The following is a 17,912-nucleotide window of genomic DNA, read 5'->3' as shown; positions in this document are numbered from 1 at the left end:
ATGCACACACACAGAAAAAAAACACATTATTTAATTTTTTTTGGCACTTGAAAGGGAGAGCACCTGAATGAGGCAGTAGCCTCTTGATAAATGACACAGACAGCACTCCTGCACAGCTACGTTGCTGGTGATAAGTGGGACTAATGCGCACACACACACAGAAAAAACCCACAATGATTGATTGGATTCATTTTTTTTGGCACTTGGGGGGGAGAGCACCCCTGAATGAAGCAGCAGCCCCTTGATAAATGACACAGGCAGCACCCCTGCACAGCTACGTTGCTGGTGATAAGTGGGACTAATGCGCACACACACACAGAAAAAAACCACAATGATTGATTGGATTAATTTTTTTTGGCACTTGGGGGGGAGAGCACCCCTGAATGAAGCAGCAGCCCCTTGATAAATGATACAGGCAGCACCCCTGCACAGCTACGTTGCTGGTGATAAGTGGGACTAATGCGCACACACACACAGAAAAACCCACAATGATTGATTGGATTAATTTTTTTTGGCACTTGGGGGGGAGAGCACCCCTGAATGAAGCAGCAGCCCCTTGATAAATGATACAGGCAGCACCCCTGCACAGCTGCGTTGCAGGTGATAAGTGGGGCTAATGCGCACACACACACACACACACACACACACAAACACATTGATTGATAATTTTTTTGGCACTTGGGAGGGAGAGCACCCCTGAACGAGGCAGCAGCCCTTTGATAAATGGCATAGTCAGCACCCCTGCGCAGCTACATTGCTGGTGATAAGTGGGGCTAATGCACACACACACACAGAAAAAAAAACTCATTGATTGTTTGATTGGATTAATTTTTTTTTGGCACTTGGGGGGAGAGCACCCCTGAACGAGGCAGCAGCCCCTTGATAAACAACACAGGCAGCACCCCTGTGCAGCTACATTGCTGGTGAAAAGTGGGGCTAATGAGCACACACACAAAAAAAAACACACAATGATTGATTGGATTAATTTTTTTTGGCACTTGGGGTGGATAGCACCCCTGAATGAAGCAGCAGCCCCTTGATAAATGATACAGGCAGCACCCCTGCACAGCTACGTTGTTGGTGATAAGTGGGACTAATGCGCACACACACACAGAAAAAACCCACAATGATTGATTGGATTAATTTTTTTTGGCACTTGGGGGGAGAGCACCCCTGAATGAAGCAGCAGCCCCTTGATAAATGATACAGGCAGCACCCCTGCACAGCTACGTTGTTGGTGATAAGTGGGGCTAATGCGCACACACACACACAGAAAAAAACACATTGATTGATAATTTTTTTGGCACTTGGGAGGGAGAGCACCCCTGAACGAGGCAGCAGCCCCTTGATAAATGGCATAGGCAGCACCCCTGTGCAGCTACATTGCTGGTGATAAGTGGGGCTAATGCGCACACACACACAGAAAAAAAACTCATTGATTGTTTGATTGGATTAATTTTTTGGGGGCACTTGGGGGGAGAGCACCCCTGAACGAGGCAGCAGCCCCTTGATAAACACAGGCAGCACCCCTGTGCAGCTACGTTGCTGGTGAAAAGTGGGGCTAATGAGCACACACACAAAAAAAACACATTGATTGATTGGATTAAAAATTTTTTTGGCACTATGGGGGGAAAGCACCCCTGAACGAGGCAGCAGCCCCTTGATAAATGACACAGACAGCACTCCTGCACAGCTACGTTGCTGATCAGTGTGGCTAACATGCACACACACACAAAAGAATTATAATATTTTTTTCACACTGGGGTGAAGAGCACTCCTGATGGACAGAGTACCCCCTGGACAACACAGCAGCACATCCAGCCAGCCCCTATGGACAGTACAACAGCCAGCCAGCCAGCCGCTGGGGACAACAGCCAGCCAGCCCCTATGGACATTAAGCAGCCAGTCCCTATACACAGCAACCACAGCCCCCTCCTTCCACTTCACTCTCCACAGCTGGAATGAAAATGGCGGTGATCGCTGGACCTTTTATACAATCCAAAACCCGCGAGAATCCGACAGATGTTTTGCCTTGTTTTGAGATCCGAGGCAGGCGGGAAAGCCCAAACAGACTTGGATCTCGGCTCAGATCGCTAAGTTCGGGTGGGTTTCGGATTTCTGAGATCCAAACCCGCTCATCTCTAGTTCTAATATAACTCTATCTTTTTTTCCTTTCCCCATTTCCCATATTCTTACAGTACCTCCCCCCAAACCCCTTGCTTTATTAAATATAAGTGGTTTTTACTGTGTTTGTATATTACTGTACATCACAGTGCTTCCACTAGTCATATGGAAATCTCCAGACTCCTGATTGCATTGTGTGATTTGTAAACATTTCTGTAATTAGGTATCTTTTTTTTGTTGTGGTTGCTTAATCTGACATTAAGACAAATATTACAGCCATTGCCACACTTTGAACACAAAAGTGTCTGTTGAAAGCTCAATTCTTTTTTTCATTTGCACCGTTCCCCTCCAGGAGCTCAGCCTTTGTACCGTTCCCCTCCAGAAGGCCAGCTTTTGTACCGTTCCCCTCCAGAAGGCCAGCGTTTGTACCGTTCCCCTCCAGAAGGCCAGCGTTTGTACCGTTCCCCTCCAGAAGGCCAGCGTTTGTACCATTCCCCCTCCAGGGGGCCAGTGTATGTACCGTTCCCCTCTAGAAGGCCATTGTTTGTACTAGGGATGTGCAGGCTCGGATAGGTTCGAGTTTGCACGTGGAGTTCGGATTTTTCCCTCCAAAAAAACGGAACTCAGAACGAGGCAAAACGTCATCTTACATGGACGAACATCATCATTCCTGGACAAAAGACCAGGAATGATGATGTTCGTCCATGTAAGATGACGTTTTGCCTCGTTCTGAGTTCCGTTTTTTTGGAGGGAAAAATCCGAACTCCACGTGCAAACTCGAACCTATCCGAGCCTGCACATCCCTAGTTTGTACTGTCCCTCTCCAGAAGGCCAGCCTTTGTACCGTTCCCCTCCAGAAGTGCAGCGTATGCACCGTTCCCCTCCAGAATACAAGCGTTTGTACCGTTTCCCTTCAGAAGGCCATTGTTTGTACCGTTAACTTTCAGAAGGCCTGCATTTGTATTGTTCCCCTCCAGAAGGCCAGCCTTTGTACCGTTTCCCTCCAGAAGGCCAGAGCATGCACCGTTCCCCTCCAGAAGTCCAGCGTTTGTACCGGTCCCCTCCAGAAGTCCAGTGTTTGTACTGATCCCTTCCAGAAGGTCTGCTTTTGCGTGCCTAAAACTTACTTAATTTGATTTTTCCATCTTTTCCTAAAATATTGCTCGGTTCATCTTCAGTTAATCATTACAATCAGGGTATATACAGGCTGTCTGTGTAGTATATACCACATTTCTATGTCTGAATGCTTTATCACACTGCCTGAAAAGTTTGTAAAGTTACCCTCCAGAAGGTCAGCCTTTGTACCGTTCCCCTCGAGAAGGCCAGCATATGTACCGTTCCTCTCCAGAAGGCCAGTGTATCAGTGTATGCACCTTTCCCCTTCAGAAGGCCATTGTTTGTACCATTAACTTTCAGAAGGCCTGCACATGCACCGTTCCCCTCCAGAAGTCCAGTGTTTGTATTGATCCCTTCCAGAAGGCCTGTTTTGCGTGCCTGCATCTTACTTAATTTGCCTTTTCAATTTTTTTTCTAAAATATTGCTCGGTTCATCTTCAGTTAATCATTACAATCAGGGTATATATAGGCTGCCTGTGTAATATATACCACATTTCTATGTCTGACTGCATTATCACACTGCCTGAAATGTGTATAGATATGGGATTACCTGTATAAAGTACACCTGGAAGGTGGAGATATTACATACACATATACACACACTATATCTATATATTTCATATATATATATATATATATATATATATATATAAATAAAATTCACCACCGGCGGCACTCAGGAAAAATTAAACGTATAACGGTCAGCACCCTAACGAAAATGACAATATAGAGCATTGAAACGTTGGTTTACATACTGTTGTATGTTTAATTTTTCCCGAGTGCTGCCGGTGGTGAATTTTATATACGTGGCTACATGATCTCCCTGTATGTCTTGGAGGGCACCGTATTGGAATGTCTTATCGTGTCTCTGACAATCTTGAGGCCGCTTTTGAGATATATATATATATATATATATATATATATATATTAGGGATGTGCAGGCTCGGATAGGTTCGAGTTTGCACGTGGAGTTCGGATTTTTCCCTCCAAAAAAACGGAACTCAGAACGAGGCGAAACGTCATCTTACATGGACGAACATCATCATTCCTGGACAAAAGACCAGGAATGATGATGTTCGTCCATGTAAGATGACGTTTTGCCTCGTTCTGAGTTCCGTTTTTTTGGAGGGAAAAATCCGAACTCCACGTGCAAACTCGAACCTATCCGAGCCTGCACATCCCTAATATATATATATATATATATATCTGTGCATGGCAAGGCTGTCAGGGCCTGATTCAGCATGGATCGCTGTTCTGCTTATACGCAGTTGCTATTATCAGTGGTGATATGTAAACGTTTGCATTCGCGTTGTGATCACAGCCTAACCTAAGGACGCCCACTTCCCCTTTATCACATCCGTATACTTGGCCAACATAGTGAAAAAATTGGTAACATCGGACCAATACGCACAGTTAATGCAGGTCAGACCTCACTCAGGAATTGCTTACTTCAGCACACGCTATGAGGCCACAGGCGGCGTCTGGTATCGCACAAACGGCACTTCCTGTCAATCACTCTGCCATGGGTCTGCGTATCCTCTGTGATCGCAGTCCCAATCGCAGCGGCTAGTTTGCGTACGCGCACTGCGATGCATGCGTAAAGGCAACTGAGATCCAAGCTGAATCAGGTCCTCAATGCTTTTATTTTTACCAGTTTTTAAATATGTCAGTGAATTATCATTAGGCAAGAAAAGGTGATTTATATATTATAAGGTATTATGTATATGTAGTACTGTATTGTACAGCTGTATCATAAAATGCATAAAACAATGATTTAACTCCTCCTTCTCTCTCATTTTACCAAGGGATGGGTGACCCCTGGATATGACCTTTACCGACTCCTTTTTCCCTTTGGCTCCTTGCTGAGCAGGCCCCCTTCTCTGTCCATACTGGAGACACAATGGGGAGTGTGGGCAGCCTCCTCTCCGGGCATGGCTTCAGCAGCAAGCAAGGAAGAGGTTCTCAGCACCGTAGCCGAAAACCACCACACCTCAAGAAGCTGAGTCGTTGCTCAGATGGGATTCTCAGATTTGGCTTCTCCCAGGAATCTGGACACAACATGGGTGGGGGATCTAAGATGGGCCGGAGTGAAGACTTCTTCTACATCAAAGTAAGCCAGAAATCACACGTGGGACCAAGGCAGGACTATCATGGAGGAGTGACCAACACTGAGCCGGAAAGTCAGCCCGTCCAGGAGTATACTGTTCCACCGAACAAGACCTGTAACCAACCCAGCATGATTCACTTTCCCAATCGGCTAGAGCTGGTAAGATCGAGTTTGTTTGACTGTTTAACTATTGCATCTGTACATGAAAGCACAGGACAGAAATGACAAACTATTAATATGGTGGAATCTCTTAAGAGACTCAAGAGCCTATTCATCAACACTAAATGGCCCGGTAACCATGAGGAAATGCCAGTTTCCGCATATTTTAGTTACTGGGCCATTCATCATCCGGAGTCCGGAAAGGACCCCTGATATTCAGCAAACTCTGAAAACTAAAAGTTTTCGTTTACGTTTTCGAAGTTTGCTTCCGAGAACAAGCGCCATCTGCAGATGGTGCTTGTTCTTGGATCCCCGCTCCTTCCTACGGGAAGGAGTTCCGGTGATGCGAGGAGGGATCCGAGCGAATCCCTCCACCGCCTCCTCACTACCTCCCTAGAGGCTGTGCGCATGCATGACCTCGGATCATGCATGTGTAGCCGGGACGACAGAGAGGAGGTAAGTAATGCAGCTACAGAAGTAGCTGCGATACTAACCGAGGGGACGGCTGCTTTTTGGAGCAGCTGTCCCTGCACTGGAGTAATGATTAATTGCTCCGGTGTAATCTATCCCCCGCTGCGAGTTGGATACTTAAGTATCCCTTGCAGCGAGTTCAATACTTCATCATCGGAGGACATACGGCCTCCGATGATGAATAGGTCCCCAAATGAGAAAAGAGGAAATTAGAAAATCTAGCATGAGAGGAAAGGGAACCAGGCTGTATAAAATGGAATCAAGTCTCAATAATCTCAAGAATAAAGTCGATTTTTTTATATCATTCAGTATATTCATAATTTTACCAAATCTTGAAAGAGCTATATATATTCAAGATATTACTTGTCATATTATTGGGAATGCAGTCGACAACAGATCTCCCCAGAACGGTTACATTTGTGGCCAGGCACTTTGCTAGTATTTCTATCGTATCCCATAGATGTGCACTAGAAAAGTAGCCATATTGAGAGTACCGTAATAGATGGATATGTGCGCAGCCATACACATGCCCTTTGATTTTTATTTCTTTTTTGTTCTCTACTATGAAGCTACTTGAGGACCGCGTTTGGGAACCTCTGTGTTAAGGTGTACACAAGCTGCAATACTGTAGCCGATTAAGGTCAATTGTTCACATATTGCAAAGCGTAGGCCAAAAATTACCTAGATGCATATAAAAACTAAGACTCTAATCTCTTTTTTGTGTTTTTGCATTATGTTTTTCTTTGAGAGACAATTTAAGGGAGAATTGAAATGGTTTTATTTATTTATTATTTAAATTTTTTTATTATTGTTTTTATTTCAGATTTTATATCAGAGTCCTGACAATAGCAATATTTTTTTGACTTGCGCATTCTTTCTAATTGTCCAATGAAAATAAGTAGGATCATATAAGGATGGTTGAAATGCACTAACACACCCCAATGACAATGGCAGTAATCCAGTGGCTTATCTGACTGATTAATTTATGACATGTGTGGTCAATCTTGTCAGTTGACTCTTGGGTTGAAAGAAATGTTTCAGAATGATTTGAAGAACAGGGATGAGATGCAGGTTTGTGTGAAAATAATTAAATACTAAGAAAACAAGCTAATAATAGCAATGAAACAAAAGTAACAATGAAAAAAGGAGGAGAGTTAGTAAAGATTGACATGGGACTGGTCTGAAGAATGGGTGTAGAAACTGATGGTTACTGTATGTGCAAGATGTGTAATTTTGCCTTTTCCCATTCAGGAAATGAATGCCCTGCGCCCATCACCGCTGAAGCCTGGAATGCGCAGGAACTCGGCTGTCACATGTTACCCAGCTGCAGAAAGCGGTCCACAGCTCTCTCTTTACTACCGACCAGACCGTGCACGGGAGGCAGAAAGCAGGGCTGGGCACTGCGTGGGTGGCATGTCGGAATCTGGCAGAAACTCCATGTCCAGCCTTCCCACTCATCCCAGCAAGTTGGGCACTGCATGCCAACTGGATGCTTTATTAATGCCAACAGGGCGTTTTGGAGGCAGTGCCCACAACATCACCCAGAGCTCCCGAAGCAACATGCTGAGCCTGAGGGCTATGTCTTTGTCAGATGGCGGGAATGCCAATAAAATAATAAGTGTCCCCACTAAACCAGGCCTAAGGTCTCCTCCATCTTGTGAAGACTTGGCAAGAGCAGAGCCTGGGGAGAGCACAGATGAAGGTCATAGAGGAGGTATATCCAGGTCCAGGCAGAGCTCGCAGAGAGGTCAGAGGGGCCAGCACATCCTACAGATTCAGGTGGCACAGGAGAGGGAATCCATGGAAAGCAAGGTACGAGGGTATGAAAAGGAGAAGAAGATTGCCATTAGTCCATCACTTGAAGAGGCAAAGTGGGAGGTGAGAACATAGCTATGGTCTGGCATGGCACCAGAGCGCTTGGACATGGATGCGGAGAGTGGGTACTAACTATTCGGACCTGGACCTTTGTGGGGGCCCGTGAGTGTAGAGATGGTGTCATTGTGATGCCGTAGCCATGCCTCCTGGCGCGCTTGCTGTCGTTTCCCAGCGGTACGCACCATAGCATTATACACCAGGATGGAGTGTATTAACGCCCACGCCATTACCTATATTCCCTCAGTAAACAAGCATGTGCACTCTCTCAACTGCCTGCACTTCAAAATGCACATTAAACTTTATTTTTGACTTTATTTATTTTTTTGCTGTTAGGCGAATAGGTGGTGTCCCTGTGTGTTTAGAAAACGCTTTACAGATGTACAGTGGAAAATGTAAATGTTCCATGAGAGGTCAAACTAAAATGAGGTAAAACTAAATGGCTCAGTTTATATTTTTCTAAATTAAATGAATTGTTACAGTGAGTGGATATTGTTAGTTATACATGCCTATTCTCCTGGAATATTAGGGAGACTCCCAAATTTCAGGGAGCTCTCCTAGACTTTGAGGGGTAAATTTACTAAAGTTTGATTTAAGATTAATTTTTATGAATCTCTTAAATCTCCTGAAATTGAATTGAAATCGAACAGCAAAATCCCTCAGCAAATCTCAAATTTACTAAGATTCCATTTTGCATTCTATTTTCAAATCGAATTCGATCTTGTTTCATTTTAAGAAAGGATTTGATGTTCGATTTTGCATGTTTATGTACAAATCGAACATCAAATCCCACTGCAAAACGAACTTCCAATCCCCAAATGAATAGACCTGCTTCATGCTTTCATTTTCAGCATGAGCAGTTCTATTTGACACAGATGCATGCATACATCAGTGAGATTTATGCAAGTATCTTAGTGTAAAAAGCTTGTTAAGTGTTAATTAAAAAAAAAAAAAAATGACTTAGGGTTTCCCCTAAAAGCTCAACCAGCCCCGGACTTTGCATAGCCAGTCCTGGTTCTGTAAATACAGGGAAGAAATTGCATAGGGTTCCCCTGTACTTAGCGCATCCAGCACCAGGTTCTGAGCCGGTCCTGGTTCTGGAATTACAGGGAGATAAAAAGTGTAAGGTTCCCCTGTAATTTCCATAACCAGCACCGGACCCTTTCTAGTGGGGGGGGGGCGAAACATTACCCCTGACCACTAGTCAACCCAGGCCGGGGATCCTTGGGGAGTTGGGGACTCACCCAATAAAGGGGTTCCCCTATTCATGGCACCGCAGACCTAGGCTGAAAGCCCAGTGCTATCTCCGGATCCCCGTGGGCGCTGGATGCCGGGTTTATAGTGTATAATGCGTATAAAAATAGAAGTGTCAACATTGTCTTTACCAGTAGAGCTGCAGGTCCCAGCAAGCCTCCCCCGCATGCTGGTACTTGGAGAACCACAAGTACCAGCATGCGGGGCATTAAGGGCCCGCTGTTACCTGTAAAGAAATGTTAAAATAAAGACAAGACACACAAACTATGATTGTATACGTTTAATACACACATACACACTCAAACATACTCACCTACAATACCTGGACCAGTCCTCTTCTCCATGTAGACATCCTCGGTCTTCTGAAAATAAAAAAACAAAAAATGCCGACCCACGTACTCAGTACCATCCTCGAAGGAGGGTACCTCCCGAATGATGGGCTCAGACGCGGCATTTCCCTTAGAAGTGCCCGGACTGAGTGTTCATTGGCTGAGAGAGGTCAGCCTCCGCCTCTCTCAGCCAATGAACAGCTCTCCCACCATTGAAGTCAATGGTGAGAACCGCAGGCTAACCTTTAGTAACCCTGCGGCTCTCACCTTTGACTTCAAGGTCAAGTCGGCCTAGAACGCACTCGTCGCTCCAATTCGTCCTAGAGGTTCTCAATGAGGTTAAGATCTTTACTCTTAGCTTCTGGTGCCGGCATTCTGAGCGCCAGCTTCCCAGCAGCCGGGATAATAACTACATCCCGCACGCACATATTTAGTCAATCACATCAGTCCATGTCCACGTGGATCCTACAATTCATATTCCCTACCACATGGACACACACACACACACACTAGGGTTCATTTTCATTACAAGTCAATTAACCTACCTGTATATTTTTGGATTGTGGGAGGAAACAGAGTACCTGGAGGAAACATACAAACTCCATGCATATCGTGCCTTGGTGGGAATCGAATGCTGTGAAGCAGTAAACTAAACATTGAGCCTCCATGTTGACTCCATGTTATTACTTCAAGCTGGTAAAAGTAATCGGGTCCTTAATCCATAATCAACGCCCCTAAAAATCCATCTCGTCACTTCTGCAAATTTGCAAATATCGCCATGTTGTTCTGTAGATACACAATTTGGCAAAAATCTAGGTACACATGTACACACATTGAGTAGGAGTTGAGGTACTGTAGGTGGAATAATCTGTTGAAGTAGATGGAATAAAAACAGGAGGCCTAATCTGTAAATTCTTTACCGCTTCCCGCAGGTGTGCCAGAAATCGGGCGAGATTGCATCTCTGCGGCAGCAGTTACGGGACACCCAGGAGGATTCTTCCCTTCGTGCTAGTGAAATACTCAGCTTGAAAGCCCAACTGCGGGAGACCAAAGGCCGAGCTGAGGCCCAGGAGCAGCGGGCTAGAGAAGCAGAGGACAGACTACGTGTAGCAGAGTCAGAAAGGGGGGACAGGGAAGATACAGCACTGTCTGAGGTGGAGCTTGAGACCCTCCGCACGGAGCTCGAGGCGGAACGCCAGAACAATGAGCAGATGACAGATGTGTTCCAGAGGGAGAGGAAAACATGGCGGGACGAGAAGGAGAAGGTCATCCGTTACCAGCGCCAGCTGCAGCAAAACTACCTTCATATGTGTCAACGATGTCAGGCCCTTGAGCAAAGGCTGCGGGCTCTGAGTGGAGAAGATCTGGACGACGGGCCCATCATGACTCTGCCCGATATGGAGCTCTCCTTCCAGGACATATTAGCTACTGAGATCTGATAGGGGTAGGAAGAGAGTATGAAGGGGCAAATATGAGTCAGAGTGAATGTGTAGTTAGGCAGAATGTATTGGCGCATGGAAGCATATTATGAGAAGGCAAATATGAATCAGTGAAACATGAGTATTGTGGTCAAGGGGCCTATTTATCAAATAACGTTTGCAGGCTATTCCCGGAAACACGTTTTCGGGGGGTACCCGCAAATATTATATATCCTACCAAATGTACCTTGGAGGGACTGCAGAAGATCTCTCTTTATCTGCTGCAATCCCTCCGTGTCCAAAAGCAGCTTCAGCCCCCATAGGTTTTTATAGGGGCTGCAAAGCTGTCAGATTTACTATGCTATGAAATGGGAAACATTCTGGCGTTTGGCCCCGCAGATAACGGCATCTGAAGATGGCGTTGTGCTGTTGCAGCCTATGGGCTACATTTTTAGTAAACATTACCAGACAATGGTCGCCGCACTTGCGTGGTCAGCAGGCTGCGCATTCTCAGGAGTGAATAGAAGTTCCAATAGAGGAGAGAAATGACTTCCGATTAGGTCACTTTACTCCAAATTGCAGGGTCAGACGCCTTTCGGAGCCACTGTCCCTGCGTGTGAATTTTGATACATCCGGCCGAAACTTAATTTTTTTATAAATGCGAATAGCGGCAAAAAGAAAAACCTGTTAATTGATAATTATGACCCAAGTGAGAATATAGGGGCCACAGAAGCAGAGTATGAGTGAGAGGGTGAGGACATTGTGTGTACCTTGTGTGTCTGTCTGCTGTGTGCTTTGCACAAAGTGGTTGTATATTGCCATGTGAGTACACACACAGTATATTTTGTGTGTGTAAAGAGCCCTTCTTATTACACCCTATGTGGTTCTCTTTGTTCCCTGATCATTTTGTGCATAACACCACAACTGGTCCATGTGTTGTGGAACTTGTGCCGAACACAGTCTGTGTGTGGTTTGGTGCACTAGTAGGAGTAAAGACATCTTAGAGAAATTTCAGGGTAGGTGATCAACAGGGTCCAACAGAACAGTCCTCTACTGGACATTGGTAGAAGAAGGAAGAGAAGAGCCATCTTTCAAGGAAAGTGATGCTAATAGAATACTACTGTGCTGGTTTTTCACAGAGGTTGGGCCTGACAAGCAAGGATCTGGCAGAAGGCGGAGCTAAGAGAACATTGCTCTTCTGATGTCAGATCATGGTGGGCGGAGTTAGTGGATAACTCTTTAATAGATGGTTAGACAAGCTGACCATGCACTGTTGGCCTCTCGCCGGTTGGACATTCAGAACACGTCTGTCTGTACATCTCATAGCTAGATGTTGCACTTTGAGGGCATTAAGTGACTATTGTAATGCTAAGCCTTTGTGAATGTGGGGTGGTGGGAATGTTACACCAAACCCTATTGTTAATATTTGGGTCGGGAAGCCATAACTCATTGTGTCTGGTGCAGCCTGGAAGCTGCTAACTGGGTAACACAATGTGAGATTTGATGTTTATATTATTTAAATAAAGAAATCTCCCAGATTATGTCCCACTGTATTATATACACATATAGTGCTATTATGTATTTACAAATATATGATGCAAAATTTTATTTTAGACAGATAATCGTACCATTGATATGGATTGTCATTGTAGCACAGTGAGTCTCTTCTCCTATCTCAACAAATGACCTAAAATACAAGTTAGGTTTGTAGAAAATATCAGGGCTGGTCTTGTCATGAGGAGAATTCAGAATTTTGTCCCAGGCAGCAGAATCCAACTACTCTTCCTTCCTGTCCACTAGTCAGCATGCTTACTGACTGCAGGAGTGAGTGCGGAGTACCATTAATCAGTGCTCTTCCTCCCAAAGTCAGTGCTGTCCCTCCCGCAATCAGTGTTGTCCCTCCCACTAGGGGCGCCAAAAGGCGGGGGGAGCGGGTACTAATTACACGGGCTTGCAGGAGGGGCCCGGGTCCGGCACCGCTCACCCTCCCTCTTACGTCACAGCAGCCCAGCACAAGCTGCTGTGTGCTGGGTTGCACTGGGAGACTGCTCGCAGCTGCTAAAGCAGCAGCTGGAGCAGTCTACTATGCCTATGGGGGGGAACGATCATGCTGATTGCACCCCCCATTGGCTGTGCGCCGGCTGAGCGGCACACAGCGCCCCCCTCCCCAGCGCCGCTTCGCACCACTGCAAAATTGTTTTTCTTTTGTAAGGGGGCGTGGCCACGCCAACCGCAATTAGGTCACGCCCCCTGTCACCTGGGCCCTACGAGGCTGTCGGCGGCCCTGCCTCCCGCAATTAGTGTTGTCCCTCCCGCAATCAGTTCCCTCTTAATTTAATATTGCCATCACCTGTGGTGAAATACCTTTCTTATCAATTCACTAGTTCAACACAGGTGCTGGCAATCATAAATGAAGAGGGAAGCCCAGGAACAGAGCATTTTGTCCCTCCTGGAGTTGGTCATGTTGGGCGGTATTATGCTATGCTATAGGGGCTGCTTTTGCAAGCAAAAACGGAAGACTGCAGGAGATACCGGAGATATCTGGCGCAGTTCCCGGCTACATACATTCGGAGGATACTTCTAATTTGCGGGTACCCTGTTTTCAGGGGACATCCCGCAATTAATAATAATAGATATGTAGGCCCGTCAGTGCTGTCTACTGCAATCATTGCTCTCACTCCTACAATCCGTGCTATCCCTCCTACAATTAGTGTGCTCCCAGCTGCAATGAATCACTGCACTCCCTCAGTTCAACTAAACAGAAGTACCCAGCTGACATTTCATGGATGACATCTTGTCCATTTCGCAGGCCACAAAGAAACGCTATACCACAGCTAAGCCAGGAGAAATGCTAATACAGGGACGGTTCAGGCCTCCTGCTTTAGATCCATCAGAATATTTACTCTAGTGAAGTAATGGGAGACCCCATGCTAAGAGACTTATTTTTTTTTATCGTTCCCTTGCATTACAGAATGACATTTCATTAATAGAATTGACATCTGCAAGGTCTTTGGATACTATATAATGGACATATTAACCATCTCATATTTAAAATATAATCTGACACCTTTGCAGTGTGCAGAATCAATGGTACCTAACATTTTGTAGGCAATATGGATACTTAAGTCCCCCATCCTAAATAAGGCAATGTTAATTACTAGAAGTCTAACGGGGTTTACAAATGTTGCTCCCTTGAGAGCTCACGCGCTTGAGAATCATTGGGCTCTGTTTATTATCTGCTGCAGTGACACCCAGGGTAGATGGACAACAATCTTTGCCCTTTATGTCTGTTTTCCCATAAGGTTACCTGTTTTATTATTGCTAATTTGATGCGGAGCTTGGTCCCCATGGGGCTGTAGGCACGATACTGATTTAGTGCCTCTTCCCTCTCCATTAGATAATAATAATAAAATAAAAAAAGACATAAAAACAGGTAAAGAGTACTCTGACCTGCTGGAAAACAGAACAGTCCTGGTCTTCATAATGGATATGGTTAATGATGTGCCACAGCATTCATTGCACAGTGGGAAAGCTGCAGGAAAGAAGTGTCGCCACTTTTTTTGTATCATTCTTTAATTCCTATAGCTAAATCCGTAAACAATAAAAATCAATTCAATCATTTCAGATATTATTAAAATAAGTGTCTAACATTGCAGGAAAATAGTTATGGTAGACTGTTAACTCTATTTCTTCGAAGTCCAAAGGATCCACAGGGATACCATGGAGTGTGTGTGGTTGGAGTGATCCGGGCACCAAACAGTTAACGCTTTAGCTCCCAGGATGCCCCGGTCCTCCTCCGCATATACCCTGCCGGCAGACAGTTTTGTAAACAAGCCCAAGACAGGAGTGGGAGAGAGGATAAGGAAGAACAATGTACACAAGAAACACTCTCACAAAAGATGAGCGAATTCGTGACCAAGAGGAAAATACCCTTTGAAGCCAAGTGAGTCAGGGTGGGCGCACTGTGTACCCCCTATGGACTGCGAAGAAATATAGTTATCAAAGGGTAAGTCTACCATGACTCTTTTTTCTTCAGAGTCCATAGGGGATCCACAGGGATACCATGGGGATGTCCCATAGCTGTTCCCCCTAAGGGCGGGGACGCTCATGAGCAGAAAGGAGATTCCGGTGACCCACCTTTAGAATCCTGAGAAGCAGAGGTATCAAAGGCGTAGAACCTAAGAAACATGTGGACGGAAGACCACGTGGCCGCCTTGCACAAATATTAAGGAGAAGTGCCACGTCGGAATGCCCATGAGGAGTTGAAAGACATTCGGGTGGAGAGCCCACTCTCCGGCATGTATGTCTTGATGGTTTAGGAAGTTCGCTTCCCAGTTGAGGACTCAGAGGATGAACACTGCCAAGATTGCTGGGAGATTACATTCGGCCCAGATCAGGATGTGTGCTATTTCCGGCACGGCTGCCCAACTTTGCGTGCCTCCCTGATGGTTGAGGTAGGCTACCGCAATCGCGTTCTCGGACTGGATTTAGACTCTGAGATAGGGAGGACTTTTACCAATTGATGAGCCAGCCGTGTGTTTACAGGCAGTCCACGGACAGCTCGGGATGGCGTTGTAACACAATCGGTGAGTGTGCCAAGATTAAGAGGTCATCTAGGTATGGCAGGATTCTGAATCCCTGGTGCCTGAGGTTGGCCACCAAAACCGCCATTATTTTGGTAAAGACCCAAGGGGCTGTGTTGACAGACCAAAGGGCAGCACCCGAAACTGGTAATGTTGCTGCCAAACAGCAAACCTTAGGAACCGCTGATGGGTTGGAGTAATAGGTACATGCAGGTATGCATCCTGAATGTCCAGAGAAACCATGAAATCCCCAGGCTCCAATGCCAGGACAATTGATCGTAGAGTTTCCATGCGGAACTTGGGCACTTGGATAAATTTGTTGAGGGGTTTGAAATTCAGGTCGATGAGACCCATTCGGCTTCTGAATCAAAGAGAGAGTGAAATAAAAACTAGTTCCTCTCTGAGCCGAAAGAACTGGTATTGTCACACATGAATGCAGCAGGGAGTGAATGGCCTTCTGGAGGACCAGGTCCTTGATAGGGTCTGATGGGGGACCTGTACAAAAAAAATTGCTGGGGAGGAAGCTTCCGGAAGGTGAGGGCCACTGAGGGTCCTGAAAGACCACTTCTCAGACCCAGGAATCTGTTGTTGTTTGATACCAATAGTTAGAAAATTTTAGAAGTCAGCCTCCCACTCCGGGATCCCCAAGGAGGAGGCTCGCCCATCAGGAGAAGGGTTTATTGTTAAACTTGGAAGCTGGATGTCTGGCTGAACAAGACTGCTTGGATCGCGGCTTGTTGGTCTTGTGAGAACTAGACTGCCTGGGAAAGGACTGTCCTCTTGGATTACCCTGGGGACGAAATGACTGAGAAGATGACAGTCTAGGCTTAGGGGCAGCTGCTGATGGCAGAAAGGCAGCTTTTGAGGCTGCCACAGTAGCCACAATCTTGTCCAACTCTGCGCCGAACAGCCTGTCGCCAGAGAAGGGTAAGGATTCAAGTGCCTTCTTGGATCCCGTGTCCGTCTTCCAGGACTGTAGCCGAAGGACCCGGTGGGTGACTGCAGAGGTCGCAGATGTCTTAGAGGCAAGGAGTCCAGTATCCAGTGCAGCTTCTCCCAAATAAGAGGCCGCTTCCTGAATACAAGACATGTAGGCCAGTTGTTCCCTGGTAGCGTCTGATGGCAGGCTCTCTTCCAGTGCCTCTGCCCATCCTTCAGTAGCCTTAGCCACCCAGGCTGCAGCCACAGCCGGCCTAGTAATAGCGCCAGAAAGCAAGTAGACTGACTTGAGACAAATTTCTAGTTCTCTATCCGTGGCATCCTTAAGGGAGGATGTAGATGGTAAAGGCAGTGTAAAGCTTCTGACTAAGCGTGCCACATGCAAATCAACAGTGGGAGGGACTTCCCACTTAGTTCACTCACCAAGAGGGAGAGGGTAAAAAGACGCTAGTCTTTTTGGGACCTGGAACCGATTGCCAGGAGTACCCCAAGCTTCTCCGATGAGCTCAGTGAGCTGTCCTGATTGAGGGAAATCAGCCTTAACCACCTTTTGATGTTTAAGCATCAGGGTTTTAGGCTTAGCAGCTGGTTCATCATCCTCTATATTCAGGATCGTATTAACAGCCATCGCTAAAAAAAGTGCATCCTTTGTTGAATGACGGTTCTCCTTGCCCGAGTGCGACCCAGAGAGAGAACCTTGTGCATCATCTGCCTCCTTAGATGATGTGTCAGAATCCGAAAGCTGGGTGGACTGACAGGATGATAGAATCCGCCTATGTGCTTTGGTGGCTAATGGTTTGTCCGCCTGTATCATTTGCTGATAGGTGGCAGACGTTTGAGCCATATTCTGAACTGAGTGGGCACAAACATCCATCCAAGGAGGATGCATAGGGGGTACCAACATAGTAGGCTGTAACAGCTGTGGGTACCCTATGGTGGGAGGCAGCGTGGGGGCTGATAAGCAGTCCACTAGCTGTATCATAACTTGGGATAGGGAGGACACCCAAGGTGGCTCATGGACAGGGGCTGGTACAGTGGGCTGGAGAGGTGGTACATAACAAATAACACAGACCATCCTGCACAAAATCCTGAGGGGATAAGCCCGCTGAACAGGATCTGCAAGTAACCAGCACAGGGGCTTCAGGCTCATGTTTAGCCTTAGAAGACATAGTATAACCAGCAGCACACAATCAGTATATGGCTAGTAATGCAGTGTGACACCCTTCATGAATACAAGTAAATGTGAAGTAATAGTGAACCCCTACGCACCTGGTAGTTGAGGGTTAAACAAGAGCACCAGGGATAGCTACAGTATAACTGACATACTGTTTTAAAACTTTCTATCACCACAGCAGAGCTAGCACAAGTCACATACAATGCATAAAATATACTTATAATGGGCACTAAATCAACTACTCAAGCCTCAAAGGGCTGGTAGGATTTGTGCACTGTATAACCTTGCCTCAGGTAGAGGTATAGAGGGAGACTGGACCCAAATCTCCTGAGACCTGTAGCTTCAGAAAAACCCTGATTAATGGCT

General features: G+C 46.0%; 1 protein-coding gene across 3 annotated transcripts in view; it reads left to right on the top strand.

Annotated features, from left to right (window-relative positions):
* LZTS1 (leucine zipper tumor suppressor 1) overlaps nucleotides 1-12,388 on the top strand; it is a 36,032-nt gene extending 23,644 nt beyond the window's left edge. For 2 of the 3 annotated variants that reach the window (XM_088443249.1, XM_088443250.1), the window contains exons 2-4: nucleotides 5,046-5,506; nucleotides 7,229-7,855; nucleotides 10,365-12,388. In XM_088443249.1, the coding sequence (XP_088299375.1) occupies nucleotides 5,141-5,506; nucleotides 7,229-7,855; nucleotides 10,365-10,871 (1,500 nt within the window). In that variant the 5' untranslated portion in view covers nucleotides 5,046-5,140 and the 3' untranslated portion in view covers nucleotides 10,872-12,388. Of the gene's footprint in view, nucleotides 1-5,045; nucleotides 5,507-7,228; nucleotides 7,856-10,364 lie in introns of those variants that run through there. The other variant, XM_088443248.1, reaches the window with a different exon arrangement.
* The last annotated feature ends 5,524 nt before the right edge of the window (nucleotides 12,389-17,912 follow it).

This window comes from Taudactylus pleione, unplaced genomic scaffold (genome assembly GCF_031769625.1).
Source record: "Taudactylus pleione unplaced genomic scaffold, aTauple2 ptg000329l, whole genome shotgun sequence".
Classification (NCBI taxonomy): domain Eukaryota; kingdom Metazoa; phylum Chordata; class Amphibia; order Anura; family Myobatrachidae; genus Taudactylus; species Taudactylus pleione.
Note: the sequence above shows the minus strand (reverse complement) of the source record. Positions and strands in the feature narration are given on the sequence as shown.